This window comes from Equus przewalskii, chromosome 8, assembly GCF_037783145.1.
Source record: "Equus przewalskii isolate Varuska chromosome 8, EquPr2, whole genome shotgun sequence".
Lineage (NCBI taxonomy): Eukaryota > Metazoa > Chordata > Mammalia > Perissodactyla > Equidae > Equus > Equus przewalskii.
In genome coordinates this window covers 45359412-45377370 of record NC_091838.1, presented here as the reverse complement: position 1 = coordinate 45377370, position 17959 = coordinate 45359412, and the positions used below count along the sequence as shown (strand labels likewise).

General features: G+C 35.7%; 1 protein-coding gene across 6 annotated transcripts in view; it reads right to left on the bottom strand.

The window, feature by feature from the left end:
- The window catches only part of MTDH (metadherin), a 56219-nt gene that overhangs the window by 4552 nt on the left and 33708 nt on the right, over positions 1 to 17959 (bottom strand). For 2 of the 6 annotated variants that reach the window (XM_008535623.2, XM_008535624.2), the window contains 5 exons: positions 17680 to 17769; positions 15369 to 15467; positions 8913 to 9037; positions 2726 to 2833; positions 334 to 474 (listed from right to left, as the gene is read on the bottom strand). In XM_008535623.2, the coding sequence (XP_008533845.2) occupies positions 334 to 474; positions 2726 to 2833; positions 8913 to 9037; positions 15369 to 15467; positions 17680 to 17769 (563 nt within the window). The remainder of the gene's footprint in view (positions 1 to 333; positions 475 to 2725; positions 2834 to 8912; positions 9038 to 15368; positions 15468 to 17679; positions 17770 to 17959) is intronic. The other 4 variants (XM_008535625.2, XM_070631806.1, XM_008535626.2 and 1 more) reach the window with 2 other exon arrangements.

Genomic DNA, 17959 nt, shown 5'->3' with positions numbered 1-17959 from the left:
GTTGGACCAGAGTCATATTATGTGAATGCTTTCAGGAAAATGCAAGCAGTCACATTTCCTCTAAGCCATCTATCCCTTGTATGCCTAGAAATTTAATGGGAGAAAATACAGTCTATCGGCTCTGGTTTTGCTACTGATAGTTATGCGACTTTGGACAAGTTATTCAACTTCTCTAACCTCATTTATATAACAGGTTCTCCCTTTCTCATGGTGGTGTAAGGACTAAATTATTTAGAGTATTTTAAATGCTTAGCACAGTGCTTCAATAAAAAATTAATTACGATACAATTCTCAAGTCATCAAAATTTTATTCCTTAAATAACAAAAAATTACCTGGCTATTTTTGATGAGTGCTTCAGCTGGATCACTAGTGCTTATGGTCTTCAAAGAAAAAGGTTTTTCTTGTTTTGGACGGACTTTAGAGGTATTCACTGGAAGCTCTTCTCTAATCTCTTTTTCCAATTCTCCTGTGTCCTAGAGAGAAAAGTAGTCTATTAGATGATATAAATCACTCACTTTTACTATGTAAAATCTATTTGGTTTGCTGTACTAATGTCTAGAAGATATTCCAAGAGAACAGTTTTACTTCAGAAACTATCTAAATAGCATGAAAGAGCATATGAAACTCATCCTCAAAGATTCATGAAACGTAGGTGCCTCTGAAACATATACTCATCACCCCTCTTTGCGCGGGGGTTTAAATCAGCTGGGAATTAAAGAACGATGCACTCACATCCCCAAATGGGAACCATTCTGATTTACCAAACCAACTCAAACAGAACAAACTAAACTCATATTTTTTCCTTTAAAAAAAAGTAGAGTGAATTAGTTGATACTCAAACTAAGACTTTAGAAATAGCATTTCTCTTAATGACTTCCTCAAGGAATGAAATACTTATACATAAGTACATTTTCTAGACAAATTAAGCTTATACAGTAGACAGGACAGAGACAGGAATTTCAATTGTGGCCATCCCACAGTCTAGCTGTATAATCTCAAAGACAAATCATTTAGTTTCCCTAAACCTTAGTTTCCTCAATGGTAAAATAAAATTTGCCTAGATAATTTCTAACGTTCTGTTCAAATGTTAACATGTCCATTCTTAGGCCTTCAGATTTTTAAAAAGTTCCAGCAAAATAATTCTAAAGCACATTATATGCTTAGGTATATGAAATAAGTATGAACGAGAATACATTAAATAGGACCATCGTTGTGAATTGTATTGTTCTTTACCAAACACATACATATATATGACTGTTCTTTTTAACAACTGGCTAAGATGATCCTGAAAGTTTCCTTCCAACATTGATATTTGATAAAACTTGTTCAGGATGGTAGTGGGGTTAGAGAGTATTTAAAAATTCGTTATGAATTTAAGTTGAGCAAGTATTTTGGAAGTATGTATGTAGGATTTGCAATCTGTAGAAAGTTAATGAGAAGACCTCAGTTAGTTTCATCCTAAGGTGAACTCTAACAGTAAAGAATCCTGCTAACCACATACCAACAAGTAAAAAGAACTCTATTGAAAAAAAGAATAAATTCCAAAATATCCTCTTTTATGGATAGGATACTATGTGCTATGTACTTTACACAGAACTTCATGGACATCTCATTTAATTCTCAAAGCAACCTATGCAGTTAAGTAACTTGTAGGCCATAATTTAAGTCACAGAAGTCTAGGAAAAGTTTGGCTAAATGGATTTCAGATAGTATTATTAACAGAGGATAGCTGTCAATAACATTTCCCATCAGCTAGCTCAGCTAACAAGAAAAGCACATCTATTACGTAGTTTTAGTCTTAGTCTTTTCACCCACTGATCTTAGTCACATTAACCTTAATGCTCACCAATTACTACTACTGAGAAAAAAACTTATATTGATAAATGGATTGGTATCATTTATGAAGGGTTTTGCTTCCCACAACAAAAAAGAACACATTGTCTTAAAAAGTCATGCAGAAACTTCTACAAATAGAACAATAAATAGGAAAATTACTATGTAGGCTATCCTCTAGAAATACTGGCAATCTCCTATATCTAAAAGAATGAAAACAATGAGCCACATGGTTGTAAGTAAGGAATAAGATTTTCATAAGTTGTAAAATAATGGTGATATAGTGCTTTCAAAAATAAATCCATGATTATTTCTAGTAATCTAGTATGTATGAAATTAAAATATCTTTTTTCTCATCTACACTGTAATCTAAAAATTTCTCCCCAGGTAAGAAATACTAAAGAAAAGGAAAATGTAGGTATGATAGAAAGTTTCTGTTAGAAGAAAAAAACAGGAAAAGATACTAAGTGGAACAGCCAGCCAACACAGTCAAGTGAAAGACCCCATTTATTATACACATGGCTTTTCTCTAATTGTGCTAAAATTCTAAATTCCGGTTATTCCAAAGAAATTTCTCTAAGTGTGACATACTGTACCTCCGTTTCCATTTCACTATAATATAAACCAAAATCCACCAGACTAATTTAGAATTTTATTTACTTACTTTTGGATTCATACCTTTGATATGATTTTTATAGAGCAATAAACATTTTATTACAGTATAATGTATAAAGTCTTTTAAAACATTCTGTAAGTTTCCAAATGCTTTTCAGGTAAATTTGATATCTCATTTTGTCTTTTATCTCTACATATTCTCAGTGTCTGCATATCACTCTTTTCACATTCAGCAGTAGTGCTCAGTGAACAATGTTTGCTGTTTTGATTTTCTACCTGTGCAGGAGAGTTATCGTCACCTTGCTTCTTCTTTTTCTTTTTTTTCTTTTTAGATTTCCCGGTTGGAAGAGCTCCCTCTCCCTTTTCTTTATCATCATCTGAAACCTGATGTTAAAAGCAAAAGTATTAAAGTGAACCAGCTGGTTTTCATTATTCAGAAAATTATTATGGAATAATTTCATACATTAGGTTCAGTCTTTATCTCTCAAATTCTAAATAAGACAGCAATAAGTAAGAAAACTGATCTAAAATTACATAATTAAAAAATAAAGTACAGGGAATTTCATTCTCCTGTTGTCTAAAGATAGAACACTTCTTACAACTTTCATCACTCAAGTAGAGAGCTGTGCAAACCTTGCTTTTAAAAACTCATTGGAAAGGTAATTCTGTTTTATTTCAGAGTTTAAATGTACAAGTATTTGCATTAAAATTGAATTTGACAAGCTACAGAGTGGGAGAAAATATTTGTAAGTCATATATCCAACAAAGGACTTGTGTCTAGACTATATAAAGATCACTCAAAATCCAACAGTAAAAAAAAAAAAAACAATCCAATTAGAAAATGTGCAAAGATACGAACAGACATGTCATGACAGAGGATAGACTGACGGTAAAGAATCACATGGAAATATGTTCACCATCATTAGCCATGAGGAAAAGCAAATTAAAACCACAACGAATCTATCAGAATGGCTAAAATAAAAAATAGTGACAACAGCAAATGCTGACAAGGATGCAGAGAAATCAGATCACTCACACACTGCCAGCAGGAACGTACAGTGATACGGCCACTCTGGAAAATAGTTTGGAGTTTCTTAAAATATTAAATATGCAACTACCATACAACCCAGGGATTGTACTCCTGGGCATTTATGCCAGAGAAATGAAAACTTATGTTCACACAAAAAGCTGTACACAAATATTCATAACAGCCCCAAACAGGAAACAACCAAGATGTACTTCAACCAGAGAATGGTTAAATAAACTGAGGTATATCCAGACCATAGACTAACTCAGAAGAGTAAAAAAGAACCAATTAATGATACACAACAACAAACTGGATGAATTTCTAGAGAACTATGCTGAGTGAAAAAAAAACAGTACTAAAAGACTACATACTATATAATTCTATTCATATACCATTCTTGAAATGACAAAATTAGAGAGATGAAGAACAGATTACAGGTTGCCAGGAACTATAAAGGAGGTGGGGATGGGAGGGAAGAAAGTGTGGCAATAAAAAAGGAGAACATAGGCCAGTCCTTGTGGCCTAGTGGTTAAGTTCAGTGTGCTCTGCTTTGGTGGCCCAGGTTTGCTTCCTGGGTGTGGACCTACACCACTCTGCTAGTGGCCATGCTGTGCTGGTGGCCCACACACTAAAAAAGAAAAATAGAGGAAGACTGGCAAAGATGTTAGCTCAGGGTGAATCTTCTTCAGCAAAAATTAAATAAATAAATAAATAAGGGCAACATGAGGGATCCTTGCAGTGAAGAAAATGTTTTGTACCTACTGCATCAATGTCAATATCCTAGTTGTGATATTGTATTATAGTTCTTCAAAATGTTACCATGAGGAGGGGCTGGCCCCATGGCTGAGTGGTTAAGTTCGTGCACTCTGCTTTGGCAGCCCAGAGTTTTGCCAGGTCGGATCCTGGGAATGGACATGGCACCACTCATCAGGCCATGCCCAGGCAGCGTCCCACATAGCACAACCAGAGGCACTTACAATCAGAATTTACAACTATGTACTGGGGGGCTTTGGGGGGGGGGAGGAGGAGGAGGGAGGAGGAGGAGGGAGGAGGAGGAGGAGGAGGAGAAGGAGGAGGAGGAGGAGAAGGAGGAGGAGGAGGAGAAGGAGGAGGAGAAGGAGGAGAAGGAGGAGGAGAAGGAGGAGGAGGAGGAGGAGAAAGAGGAGGAGAAGGAGGAGGAGAAGGAGGAGGAGAAGAAGAAGAAGAAGAAAGATTGACAACAGATGTCAACTCAGGTGCAAATCTTTTAAAAAAAAAAAGTTACCATTGGGGGACACTGGGTAAAGGGTACAGACAGGGGAATCTCAGTATTATTTCTTACAAGTGTGTGTGACTGTAGAACTATCTCAAAATAAAAGCCTTAATTAAAAAAATTGAATTTCAGCAGGAATGTCACTGAAAGTAACATTCCGTATGACAAAAATAGCAAACTAACACTGTTAAATTAGTATACACGATGCTATCTTATCACATATACCATATGGTTGAATTTTCTATGGAAAAGTGCTTTTTGTTCATTCTGCACAGGTGACAGCCGAGAATCCTAGGCTATCCTTATAGGAAGAGCTGATTTTGGAGAACTGCTCTTTCTCTGCTCAGCACCATAGTCATTAGGATGATTTTGGAAGTTTCATGAACCACCAAACAGTTTACAGAAATTACTAGCAGAGAGAAAAACAAAATAAAAAAAAATCTTGCACAAACTTAGCTAAGAGATTTTCAGTCCAAGTTGGCTCCCAGTTGTGAAGAAACTTCCGTAGAAGTTTTCACCATAAGCTCATAATGATTAAAGTACCACGTGAAAAGATGTATCCTACGAAGGATATTCAGGTCACAAGGACTTTGGTCTGCTTCTCAGCCAATTATAATCCAACCATAAGATAAATGTAGTTCCTTGTGGCAAAATACTGTTTTTGTTCATAGGGAAAAGACTGTAATCAGCTCCATACCATCTTTTAACTCACATAAAAGAACTGACATTTTGACAAATTTATTTTAGATTTTTTAAAGTAAGATATTACTAAAAATTTAAAATTCCTTTATATTCCTTCCCAATCTCATTCCCACACTACCTCCCTAGGGGTAACCGTTATCATGAACTTCTTTTGTGTCCATCTAATCAAGTTTTCTATAAATTTATGAGTATCTACACATACAAAATTTACATAAATGGTATCACAGTGTATCTTTCTGTAACTTGCTCTTCATCATTCAGTATATTTTTAGATTCTAATCATATTGATATTAATGTAGCTTTATTTCATTGATTTTTAACATCTTCCTAATATGCCACTGTACAAACACATCACATTTTATTTCTCCATTTCCCAACTGATGGGCATTTAGATAGCATCTCATTTTTGCTTAGAAATGTAAAAGATGATCTCTGAATATACTCAGAAAAAGAACTGCTATGATATGTAATAGTCTTTACTCCATTCAGTGGTTTTACTGTTTAATTCTGATGATCAGGCACAGGGAAGTTCTAGGTGAAGAAATAGACTTTGGTTGTAGATTCACTAAACATTCAACAAATATCAGAATGATTACTTGTTAAGGTATTATACCAGGAAGCTTTTTTTTTTTAAGTAGACTTTATATTTTAGGTTCAGCAGATTTAGGTTCATAGCAAAATTGAGCAGAAGGTATAGAGATCTCCATATCCTGCTTGCCCCCACACATGCACAGCCTCCGCCATTATCAACATTACCACCAGAGTGTGCATTTGTTACAAGTGATGACACGTCACTGTCAGTCAAAGTCCATAGTTTACCTTAGGGTTCACTCTTGGTGTTGTATATTTTGTGGGTTTGAACAAACATATAATGATATGTATCCACCCTTACAGCATCATACAGAGTACTTTCACTGTTCTAAACACCCTCCATGCTCTGCCCAATCATCCCTCTCTCCCCACAAATCCTGGAAACTCTAGGAAGCTTTTGTAGGTCCAATCTAAAACCCACTTTTCCCCCTCAGCTTTCTTATTACCTGTTAATTGTCCCTCTCTACATTTATTTACACCCTTAGTAATGAATCCCATTAGTACCCCTCCTTTTCTCTGGTCTCTAAAGATGAGAGGCACTACATGCTATTAAAGGCCAACACACGGTCCACTTGTGCCTAAAGTTCCCCTATCCCAACTCCCAAGATCATACTCTATTAGGCACATCTCTTCCATTTATGTATAACTTTTACTTTATTCTAGATGCTTTTCCTTTTTGTCTACAGATACTTTAAAGCAGGGGTTGGCAAACTACAAATCTGGTCAAATGACAGTTTTTGTAAATAAAGTTCATTTCCACCTTGGCTATGGCCACTTTTGCACCTCTGTACGGCCCTTTAGTAGAAAGCCCACCAACCCACACACTAAAATCTCTCCTATCATTAAAATACAAACAACCTCCAACAAAACCCTTCCTGATATCACAACTTCGCTGTTATCACGCTACCTCTCCTCCATTCCTATCCAAAGTTATTTTTTTTTAAAATCTTATACTTGTTATTACTAGTTTTTAGCCTTCGTTTACTCCACTTATTGCAGTATGGCTACTATTCCAAGATTTCTAATGAAACTGCTCTCAATTACCAGAGAGCAAACATCTCGCCTCTGTGACCCAGAACTCTCCTCCTGTAGTCTCTTTCATGGGCTTCTGATTCTCCTTAAAAGTTGAGAGTTCCCCAGACTTCTATGTTTGCTCCACTGATCTTTTCAACTTTAAATTTTTCCTAGGTATTTCACCCACCCTCAAAGCTTTAACAAGCATATACTAATAACCTCCAAACACAAATCTTTTCCTTAAGCTTAAACCTGTTACAACCAACTTCTCTTAGGTATATCTACAAAACACCCCACATTTAACACATCCCAAACTGAACCAAACATCTTTCACCCAACTAACTAGTTTTTGCTACTATATTCTCCAGTTGGGAGCACCACTTCCACTCTCCCAGTTATCCAAGCTACAATCCTGGAAGTCATTTTGATAACTCTCCATTTAATTCTAATCACATGTTCTGTTGATTTTACTTCAATTAATTTTTCAACTCTGTCCCCTACTCCGCATTAACTATCCTTACCACTAACGTCATGGACTACTAAACCACCATTAAGTTGGTCTTCCTGCCTTCATTCACATAGGCCTCCACTCCTTTTTCTATATGGGCTGCCACAGTAGCCGAAAAACCACTTTAACTTAAAATTCTTCCCTTATTTATAGGATAAAATCCAAGGTTTTAAGCATGACATTCAAGGACTTCTAGAATCTGGTCCCTGCCTCCCACTCCAGTCTCATTTCTGACCACTCTGATTCACTCTGCTTTTACTTCCAGGATGCCTTTGCTAAAACTCCCAAGTGCTTCCACAATACCCAACACATACTGCAACATTACTCTTACTTGTTGATATGCCTGTCTCCTTCCTCTCCTCCTTAACTAGACTGCAAGCTCCTTGAAGGCAATAACTGTATCTTATTTACCTTTGTTTCTCCACTAGCACAATACCTGACCCATGGTAGATGCTCAATTAATGGTTATTGAATATTGATGGTCCTATTATTTTCAGAGCCTCTTGGACTTTTCACCCTTATTCCTATAAGCAACTGGTAGCAAAGTTTGATCAGTAGCTTTATGTCTCTTATAAATACCACTTCCATTTCTTTTTCAAAGCTATCAACTTAGTTCATTACCTTCTACTCTGTTCATGTACTGGCCTCTTCAATGTTTACTCCAAACAGTAAAACAGCCTCCCAAACTGGTTTTCTTGTCTTTCTGCTATAATCCAGCCTAATCCTATTGATGATTAAGTTATTCCTAGTTTAAAAGCTGTCAACCAGTTCTCATTACTTATAGAAATCCATAAAAATGTAGCAAAGTATATATTATTTCTTTCATTTACTAAATGCCAAGCATGTTGCTAGAGCTGTAAAGATAAAAACTTCGTGGCCCCTTTCTTTAAGGAATACAGCCTAGATGGGGAAGACAGATATTTAAACAATTGATCCTATCACCAACTGATTCCACACATGTGTAGTATTTAGCTCTCCACCAAAAGTGTTACCTATTTTCTGCCTTGGTGCCCTTTCTGTTGCTCTGAACCCTTCCTTAAGCTTTCTTTGGGAATTAATCTACTCTTCTCTAAACACACTAAGAGCTAGTAGGCTATTGTAATAATTCTGATAAGAGGACAGAAACTGTGTTGTTTTCTTGTCAGTGTATAAACAGTGCTTTCTACATAGCAGAATCCTCAATAATTTGTGAAAAGAATAAACAGAGATATAGAGAAGGTATACGATGATTGAAGGGAATATGATCAGAATGCCTCTCTGAAGCAATTCCACCATTGGAAAAATTTGTAACACAGAATGTAACCCTTAATAATTCTAACATAGTTCAGTGCACAGAAACATAAACATCCCCGCCAATCCCTTGACTCACTTTTTGATCATCAGGAATTGGTTCCTGGGACTTCAGAAGTGAAGCTCTTTCTTCATCTACCCAATTCCCCCACTCTTCTGCTGGCGCGTTCCAATCAGAGCTGGGATCAGCAGAAGACAGACCATCTAAAATTTAACAGTGTGAATTAGGTATCCATTTCTGCCAAAAAACTAAAATGCAAAAACTACAATTCCTTATCTTGAACTAAGCTGTAATTTTTAACTATTGTTCTTCTTTCTCCCAAGCACATTTTAAACTGGAAAAAAACCCCATAACATGATGGTAAAAACCTTTACCCAACTTCTGCAGGGCACATCATATCGCTAATTAAGTGGAATTTCTAAAAAACTCCAGAAAACATATGAATTAACCATATAATCCACTCTCCCTACTTACTTTATCAGCAGTCTCCTGAATTTGCTCTTTTCCCTGTTTATGTCTAACTTGGTCTAGGATATGGTCATTTTTTTGCCCCGATTATTACAACATTTTTGTAATTGATTTATTTCCTAGGGTACACATTAGTCCATCTTGTAACAGTAGTGCCAAAATTATGCTTCCCACCTGTCATTTTATCTATACCTCCTCCTCTTCTTATAAGCTTTTCAAGATCAGGTTCTTCTTCAAATTCACCAAGTCATGACAGAATATTTAATCTTTTCTTTTTCTCTTGCTCTTTCAATACTTAACCTGTACATTCTTACATTTTTCAGATTATTCAATGCTACATTTTTGCTGAGGAAGATTCACCTGGAGCTAACATCTTTGCCAATCTTCCTCTATTTTGTATGTGGGTCACTACCAAAACATGGCCACCGACGAATGGTGTAGGTCTGTGACAGGAACTGAACCTGGGCCACTGAAGCAGAGCACGCCAAATGAACTTAACCACTAGGCCACAGGGCTGGCCCCAACAATGCTACTTTCATCAGGCCAAAATATATGAGTCACTTTTAGGGCTTCTACCGTCCTATTTTCAAGAACATATATATATATATATATATATTTTTTTTTTTGGTGAGGAAGATTGGCCCTGAGTTAACATCTGTGCCAATCTTCCTCCATTCTGTATGTGGGATGCTGCCACAGCATGGCCTGATGAGAGGTGCGCAGGTCCATGCCCGGGATCCGAACCTGCAAATCCCGGGCTGCTGAAGTGGAGTGGGCAAACACAACCACTACGCCAGCCCCAAGAATAAATTTTTATTCTAGACTTCCAAATTCCTTTCTTTCACTCTAGGAGGAAGTGAATTTTACCTCCCTTGGGAAGCTATCACTGGCTTATTCTAAAAGGGAAAAATATTCTTTGGCTTTACCCTAGTTAAATAAGTAGCCCTAAGTTAACCCTTCCTTCGTCTCCCTGGACATCATACACTCTTCCATATATACTCCTGTAATGACTACTGTCACGCTTTGCTTAACGACGGGCATACCTTCTGAAAAATGTGTCATTAGGTAATTTCATCATTGTGCAAACATCATAGAGTGTACTTACAAAAACAAACCTAGATGGTACAACCTACTACACACCTAGGCTATATGGTACTAATCTTAGAGGACCACCACTGTATAAGCAGTCCGTTACTGATGGAAATGTCATTATGCAGTGCATGACTACACTCACAGCCAGGTTTCATTCACACTGATTTAAGACGGCAGAGGTTAGGCTTTATTTCCAAAAGGTTAACAAGTCATTCTAACACTGCTTTATCAAAAAATCCTACCTTTCCCACTAATGCCAAATACTACTTTTACCAAATACTAAATTCTTTCATATACATTTCAGTCTGTTTGTGGAATTTCTATTCTATTACACTGATCTATTCCTGAGATAGTGCTATACATAATGTAACTAATACGTTTTAGTACCTAGAATGACAAATCTCCCTGCATTACTCTTATTTGCTTTGCTATTCTTCTTTTTCCATGCAAACTCTTTTACTTTTGTTTAAAGGGGAGCTATTATGATACATCCTTATGAAGGCTTTGAAATGTATGTTTTAGAAGAATATATAATGATCCAGGAAAATGGTTAAAAAAATCATAGATAAAACTGGCTATAGAGTATGATCCCAAATTTATATGAGGAAGAGATACAAGAAAATAATACATTAATAGATATATCTTAACAGTGGAATTATAGGAATTTCATCTTATTAAGCACTTACGATGTACTAGAACTTGAGCTAGGCAGGTACGAGAGATAAAAAAATGAGGATGATATAATCTCTCCCCATGTGGAGCTCACAGTCTGTCAATTCAGGGATGGAGACAGGTAAGCACAACAGACAATTAAGTACAGTGATAGCTACAGTCACTGGGGGTGGAGAAAGGGAGAAGAGGGGCTAAACCAGTAGATGGGGAGAGACTGAAAACATATGCAAGAATTTATAAAACACAGAACAAGTGATTACAAGTGTGAAATGTGTTACACAAAAGGAAGCCTCGTCCTATATTTTTAAATTTACTACCATGAGCAGGTATTACACGAGCCAGTATTACAGAGTATTAACAAAGAGGTTACGAGCATGGTCTTCAGAGTCAAACAGATCTACATCTGAATACTGCTCTGCCACTTAATAACTATGTGATTTTGGTCAAATTTCTTAATCTCAATAGGCTATATACCAACTTCATAGGGTTTCTGGGAGGATTATGTGAGATACATGTAAAACAGTTCATAGCAATGCAGTAAGTGCTCAATAAATGGTCGCTATTGTTTTCATGTACCACTGATGACATCAACAACAGAAAGCCAGTTTCTAAGCTATCAGGCAATAAGAATTTATTTCTCATAATCTTGATAAATCTCTCAATAAGATATACTTGGTATGTCTTAATGCAGAAATCATTTTTACAAGTATAAAGGGATCTAGTAGATGTCTGGAACCAATCTTACACCAAGCATTCACATCAACCATAGTGTTAGGAGATTAGAATGCCAAAGCTGTCATTGATTTTGCTTAAACCTCACAAATCTAAGAAACTCAGATTTGGAAAACTGTGTCCATAAGCCAGGTCTCTAAAGCCTCTTGCCAGAAAAGAAACTTTATTTTCTTTTATTAAGAAAAAAAGTTTAGGCAAGTGAATGGGCAATATATACTAATATATAAACTATTTTCTTAGTAAATATGGTGGGAAGGGGTGTAAGAGATAAAAATCTGGTAAAGCACTTAGTAAAATTATTTTTTAAAAGGCTTAAATGGCCACAGAGTTTGGGCAATAACTGTAGCTTATGGTTTAACTTCTATAAGAACATTAACAGAAGCGTAAATCTCTGTTGGATTTATAAAGCTTTACGGTGATTTTTCCATCTTTATTGATTTCAGACTGGTTTTTTGTTTGCTTGTTTTTAATTAACTGGGATCAAATAAAACTGCTTTAAAACAACGGTTCAATCTCCTAAACCTAAAAACTGTCATCAGGAGATTTCTCAATGCATAATTCTTAAGATTCATGGGGCTAATATGTTAAAAAACTTCTTACAGAAATCATGTAGTATAGTTTCACTCATAGTATAGTTCTATTTTTAAGTAGAGTAATTTCTCATTTCTCAAAATTCTTCCATTAGTTTGCCAGTGTCTTTTCAAAGAGTCATATTAGCTATCTTCTCAGAATGATAAGGAATTGGTCTCTCCATTCAATTTGATTGTGGAATAATGTTTTAGGTTTGAGCATCTCATAGCCAGTCTCTATTTTATCTCAGTAAGAAAATAGCTGTTGGCGTTTCTTGTCAGAACTTACTTCAGCATTAACTTTAATAAAACAAAACAATTATGTTAGAAAGACATTCTCCAGGGTTTAAACAGACAATACTAATTAATCCCACTGAGTAGGCTAATTTTGCCCTTGGGAGAATATCAACAACAGCACTGCAGCACTTACTGAATAGTTACTATGTATCAGGCAGTGTTCTAAGTGCTCAACATGTATAATATCATCTAATTCTCTCAACAACTCTGTAGGGGAAGAACTATTATTTTTGCAGACGATGAAACTGAGGCATAGGATGATCACGTACCTGCCTAAGGGCAAAGGCAAGGAAGCTAAGATTCAAACCCAGGTAGTCCATCCTCAAAGCTCATGCTCTTAACCCCTTCACTTATGCTGCAGCCAATTCATTCACTCTGGTGTGCCAACAAAAACAAAGTTATGTTCCAAATCTGAATTTTCACAGGGGTTAAGATGATGATGATGTTCCTTTATGGTCAAAATAATCGATAGATTTAACATCTGCCTTTAAAAATGTTATCTTCTGTACTTTGGCATCTTAACCTTATATACAAGTGCTTGGGTAGATTCAATGCCTCTTTGTCAGATAATGATGTCTAGGCCTCAAACCAGAGGGTCAATATATTAATCATATCACACTGTTTAAAACTGTAAGGCTAGTGTGTGTGTGTGTGTGTGTGTGTGTGTGTGTATGTGGATTAGTAATCTCAAATACTAAATCATGCAGTCTATAAATTTAGAAGGAATAATTAAATTCACTCAGTACCAAAATTAGCCACATTAAAGATAACACAAAAAATGAAATTCATAGAGAAAATGAAGTTAAAGAGAAACTTTGGACTTAAAAGACTGCCAATAGAGCAAACAAACTTGAGAAAGATGGTGTTCCTGATACTTATTACTTTAAGTACAGAGTCTTGCGGATACATGTTTTTTCAGTCTTTTATTTTAGCAGCCAGTCATGTTTTTCACATTACAAGAATTCTAAGATAGATAAAAGTGGAGCTATTCTACCCAAGCAGGGAAGCCTAGCGCCCTGTTTGCTCAGTTTTCCTCAGCCCTCAACCCACAGCTGCCCAAGACACCTTACTGCTATTTTCTTACAATCACTCCTACTATTCCTGTAATCCTCAATTCTATTCTGCACGTAGCTGATCATTCTTCCCAAAGTACAGATAGACTATTTCTTTCCAAGAACAGTGCTTTCACACCCTTGTAATATCTTGGATTTACAAGATACTTTATAATTTACAAGGAGCTTTCATGATCAGTCATTGCCTCATTAAAACCTCACAATAATCTATGGAAGTAGATACGGCAGATTATTTGTTCCATTTCACAGCTCAATTAACCTAGATTCTAAGATAAGTGACAATGTCCAAGCCATACGATGTACTACGTTTTAAAGTCAAGACTAGAACTAGGATCTACCTTCTAAACTAGCACTCCAACCCTCACCTCCCTAATCTTTAGCCAGCAAGTCAAGGCTTTTCACAACAGGGCACTTCCTCGTCTACTGTTCTAATCTCATCTCCCTTAATCTGTAAGAATTGTGCTTTAAATAATCTATATAGAGACTAATTAGTCTATAGACTAATCTTTATATTGTGTTGCAAGCTTACCTTTGTGATTACAATCATCACCAAGGCTGTATCATGTGGCAGTTAAAAGCATGAACTCTGGAGCCAGACTAGCAAAGTTTGATACCATCTCTTTCCACTTAACTAGCTGTGTGGCTTGGGGAAAGTTAGATAGCTTTTCTTTGCCTCAGTTTCTTCATCTGGAAAGTGTGGAAAAAAATAATACCTATCTTGCAGAATTGTCAAAAGCATTAACTAACTTAATAATTATGCATAAGACTTAGACCAGTGCCTGGCACATAGTCAGTTGTTTGCTTTTATCACTATTACTTCTGAATGCCTGTGTGTAAAGTACTGCATTAGATACTGAGGATATAAAAGAGTAAGCGAGAGTTCCTATCTTCAGAGGTTTTCAACTCTACTTGAAGAAACAAAGTAAATTCTTGAAAATATTTTTTTTTTTTACAAAGACCAAAATGGTGGAACATTGCACAAGGTAACATTTTTGTACAAGGTAACATATAAGTGCTAAATAAATAGTAGAAAGGATGTGCTGTGAAAATTCTGAGAAAGGAGTAAATTCTAAGGTTTGAGGTTGTGGGGGAAAAAAAATCTCGGATTTTTTTTTTAAATGAAGATGGTATGAGCTTTCTGAACATAAAAACTATATTCTTTTTCCCTTCCTCTTTTTCTGACTCCTGCCTTTAATCTTCCTATGGTTCTACTGGAAATTAGGCTAAGAAAATGGTTTTCTACCAATACCAAAACTTGCACACCTCACACATTCAAAGTCATTCCTATATATTCTATTTGCTCTATTACACTAAACTAGGAAGAGAAACAGAACATTCACTTAAAACAAAAATTTTATAAACTAGAAAAACTATGGAGCAATTATAAGAAAACTTCATATTTAAATATTGCCTCAACATGAAAAGTGAATTTAGTTTTAATTCTACAGGTATTCAACAATCAATTTTCAAGTAGTACATTTGGTATTAAATTATATTACTATGACCTAAAAGGTGAGAAATTAGAATTAGAATTAAACATAAAGCATGAATTCAGGGTGCTAGAAAGAAAACTCTGAAGAAAAATAAAATCAAAAAACAACAAAAAAACCATAATTTTTAAAAGGACATACTTAACCCAGACCATTCATCATCGATATAGGGTTGATTACGGCTAACATCCCACTGATAATCAGAAGTGGTAGACTGAGAAACTGGCTCAGCAGTAGACCCTTAAATGAAAACGAATGCAATAAAATTAAAAATGGAATTTTCTAATGATGTTTCATAACAATAGTTCTATATTTTGCACACGGAGACTTAATTATTTTTTATTTCTCCTAAAAGGAAAAATTCAGACATTAGAAAAAGAGTTAAGATGAAGGAAAGGTAGAACTGAGGGTAATTTTAGATTAAGCATGATAATCACTTGATCTAATTCACTGATGAGAAATCTACTTTTTCCCTATACCAATCCATTAGATTTTGTCTTTTATAATATATACTTCAAACAGGTTATTGAACAATTTCAAGAAGTCAAAAAAGTTGTTTTATTTTTCTTCTTAATGGAAAATAATAAAGCACAGAAGAAATCTTGGATGTTTCAGGGTATGTTTATACCCTCAGAACCCTGAAGGAGAGAACAAAAACATGTCTGAGTTTGCTAGAACCTTCTGCCTAAGGAAAAGTTAAAGAAATAGACAGATGATTATCTAGAGAGGTAAGGCAGAGAGAAACCTAAGAGATAAGAGAGTTGTATTGGTGGTTAAGAGAGCAAGTTAAGTTCAGGTACATTTAAAGAGAAGAGAATATTATCTTCTAAGTTTTTTCTGTTTTTGTTTTCTTGGGGGGTGGTGGAGAACAGGTAGGGTGAGAGTAGGGGTCACACAGTCCTTTAGGAATCTGATGAAAGCTGTGGTGGACTACTGGCCAGAACTTACACAAATTTTGTACATAGTTTTGAAGGCATATAAAGTTCATGGATGCCAGGTTAAAAACCCTTGCTCTATGGCCATAAATTTTACACTGTAAATCTACCACAGTAGTTCTTCATCAGGGATATATATATACTCCAGACCTTCTGAACCAGAATTTCCATATGTATCAGAGTCCTTAAGTAACTCTGATACTCACTTTGGATTCAGAGCCACTGATATAAAGAAATGGTTAAAAGACTTACATACAATCACTTCCTCTCATCAAAGTCCTTACTAACTTACAAATTTTCACTTGGTTACAATGATCTTACTAGCGTTCCACTAACATAACTGCTTGATATATACTGAAAATAGTTACGTTTTTATATAAACTTTAACAAACAGAGTGACCCCTACAAAATTCATATATTATTAGCACATTAGCTGCTTAGAAGCAGTACAGTAACACAGTTGCTATTTCTTTAGCAGCCCACGCTGCTTTCTCCAAATGTATGAAGAGGATAGCATTTGTGTTGTACAAAGTCACCATATGAAGGAAGCAATTAACTTCTACCTCTGGAACTGAAATGTAGTCAATGGGACCAGGGGTTGGCAAGCTACAACCTATAAGCCAGATCTAGCCACCCCTATTTTGTATGGCCCATTAGCCAAGAATAGTTTTTACATTTTTAAATGGTTGCAAAAAAAAAATCTGAATAATAATATTTCGGAACCAGATACACTCATCTGTCCAGGTATGGCTGCTTTCCTGCTACAATGGCAGAATTAAGTATTTGCAACAGAGACAGTATGGCCCACAAAGACTAAAATATTTACTATTGGGCACTTTACAGAAAAAGTCTGCTGACCTCTGTTTTAGACTAGTGACTTCAGACACTGTGGCACTACATAATCAGAACACTAAATCCATGAATTCCATGTGAACCAAGCATTACAAACTAAACATCTCCCACGTTTATGTAATATTTGTTAAGCACATATAGCTTCTATATGATTAATAAAAGGCATATCCATTTAAGTGAAGCTGAATTGATAGTAGTTTTTAAAGCAATCATGTATTTTCTAAATCAACAGATACTCAAAGTAGAGTTAACATGCGAAGGTCCACATAACCCGAAAGGCTTAGCTGTAAACTCATGATAAGTAAGAGCAAATAGAGAGAAAATGTCAAACTGCAAGTAGAAGTACGGTAGGAGTACACTAGTAATGGAAGAGTGTCATGACCCTGAAAGGAAGGCCTTCAAATGGCACTTGCCTGTGTGCCAACAAACTTTCAGTTACGTTAGGCCACAGAATCTTCCTATCTCCACTACAGAAAGGAACTAAGCCACTTGCAGATAAGAATTTAGGTCTTTCTTTCACCACCTTTTTTAAGGCCTCTGACACTTTATGTTATATAGCTATTATTTATGTTGATAGCAGTACTTGACACTGATTATTTTTTTAAATGGCAAGTGCTAAAATTAAACAAATTTTTTTAACTAAATGAAAGACTGTTTTCACATACCAGAAACAGCAGAGTTAAGTGTGAGAGATGCAAAAGAAGCAGAATTCTGTTCAGAGGTATTCATTCCCCTATCCACACTAGACCAAGCAGCTGTTAAAATAAAGAACGTCACTTGGAACCTTCAATTTGCAATGAAACTTGAAAGATATGTACAGATTTAAAACTACGATAACAATACTTAAAGATAATTTTAGAAATTAGAACCACTTAACACAGCAATAGCTACTATTTATTGACTGTCTAACATGCGCTGGGCTCTTTACAACCAACCACTTCTGAT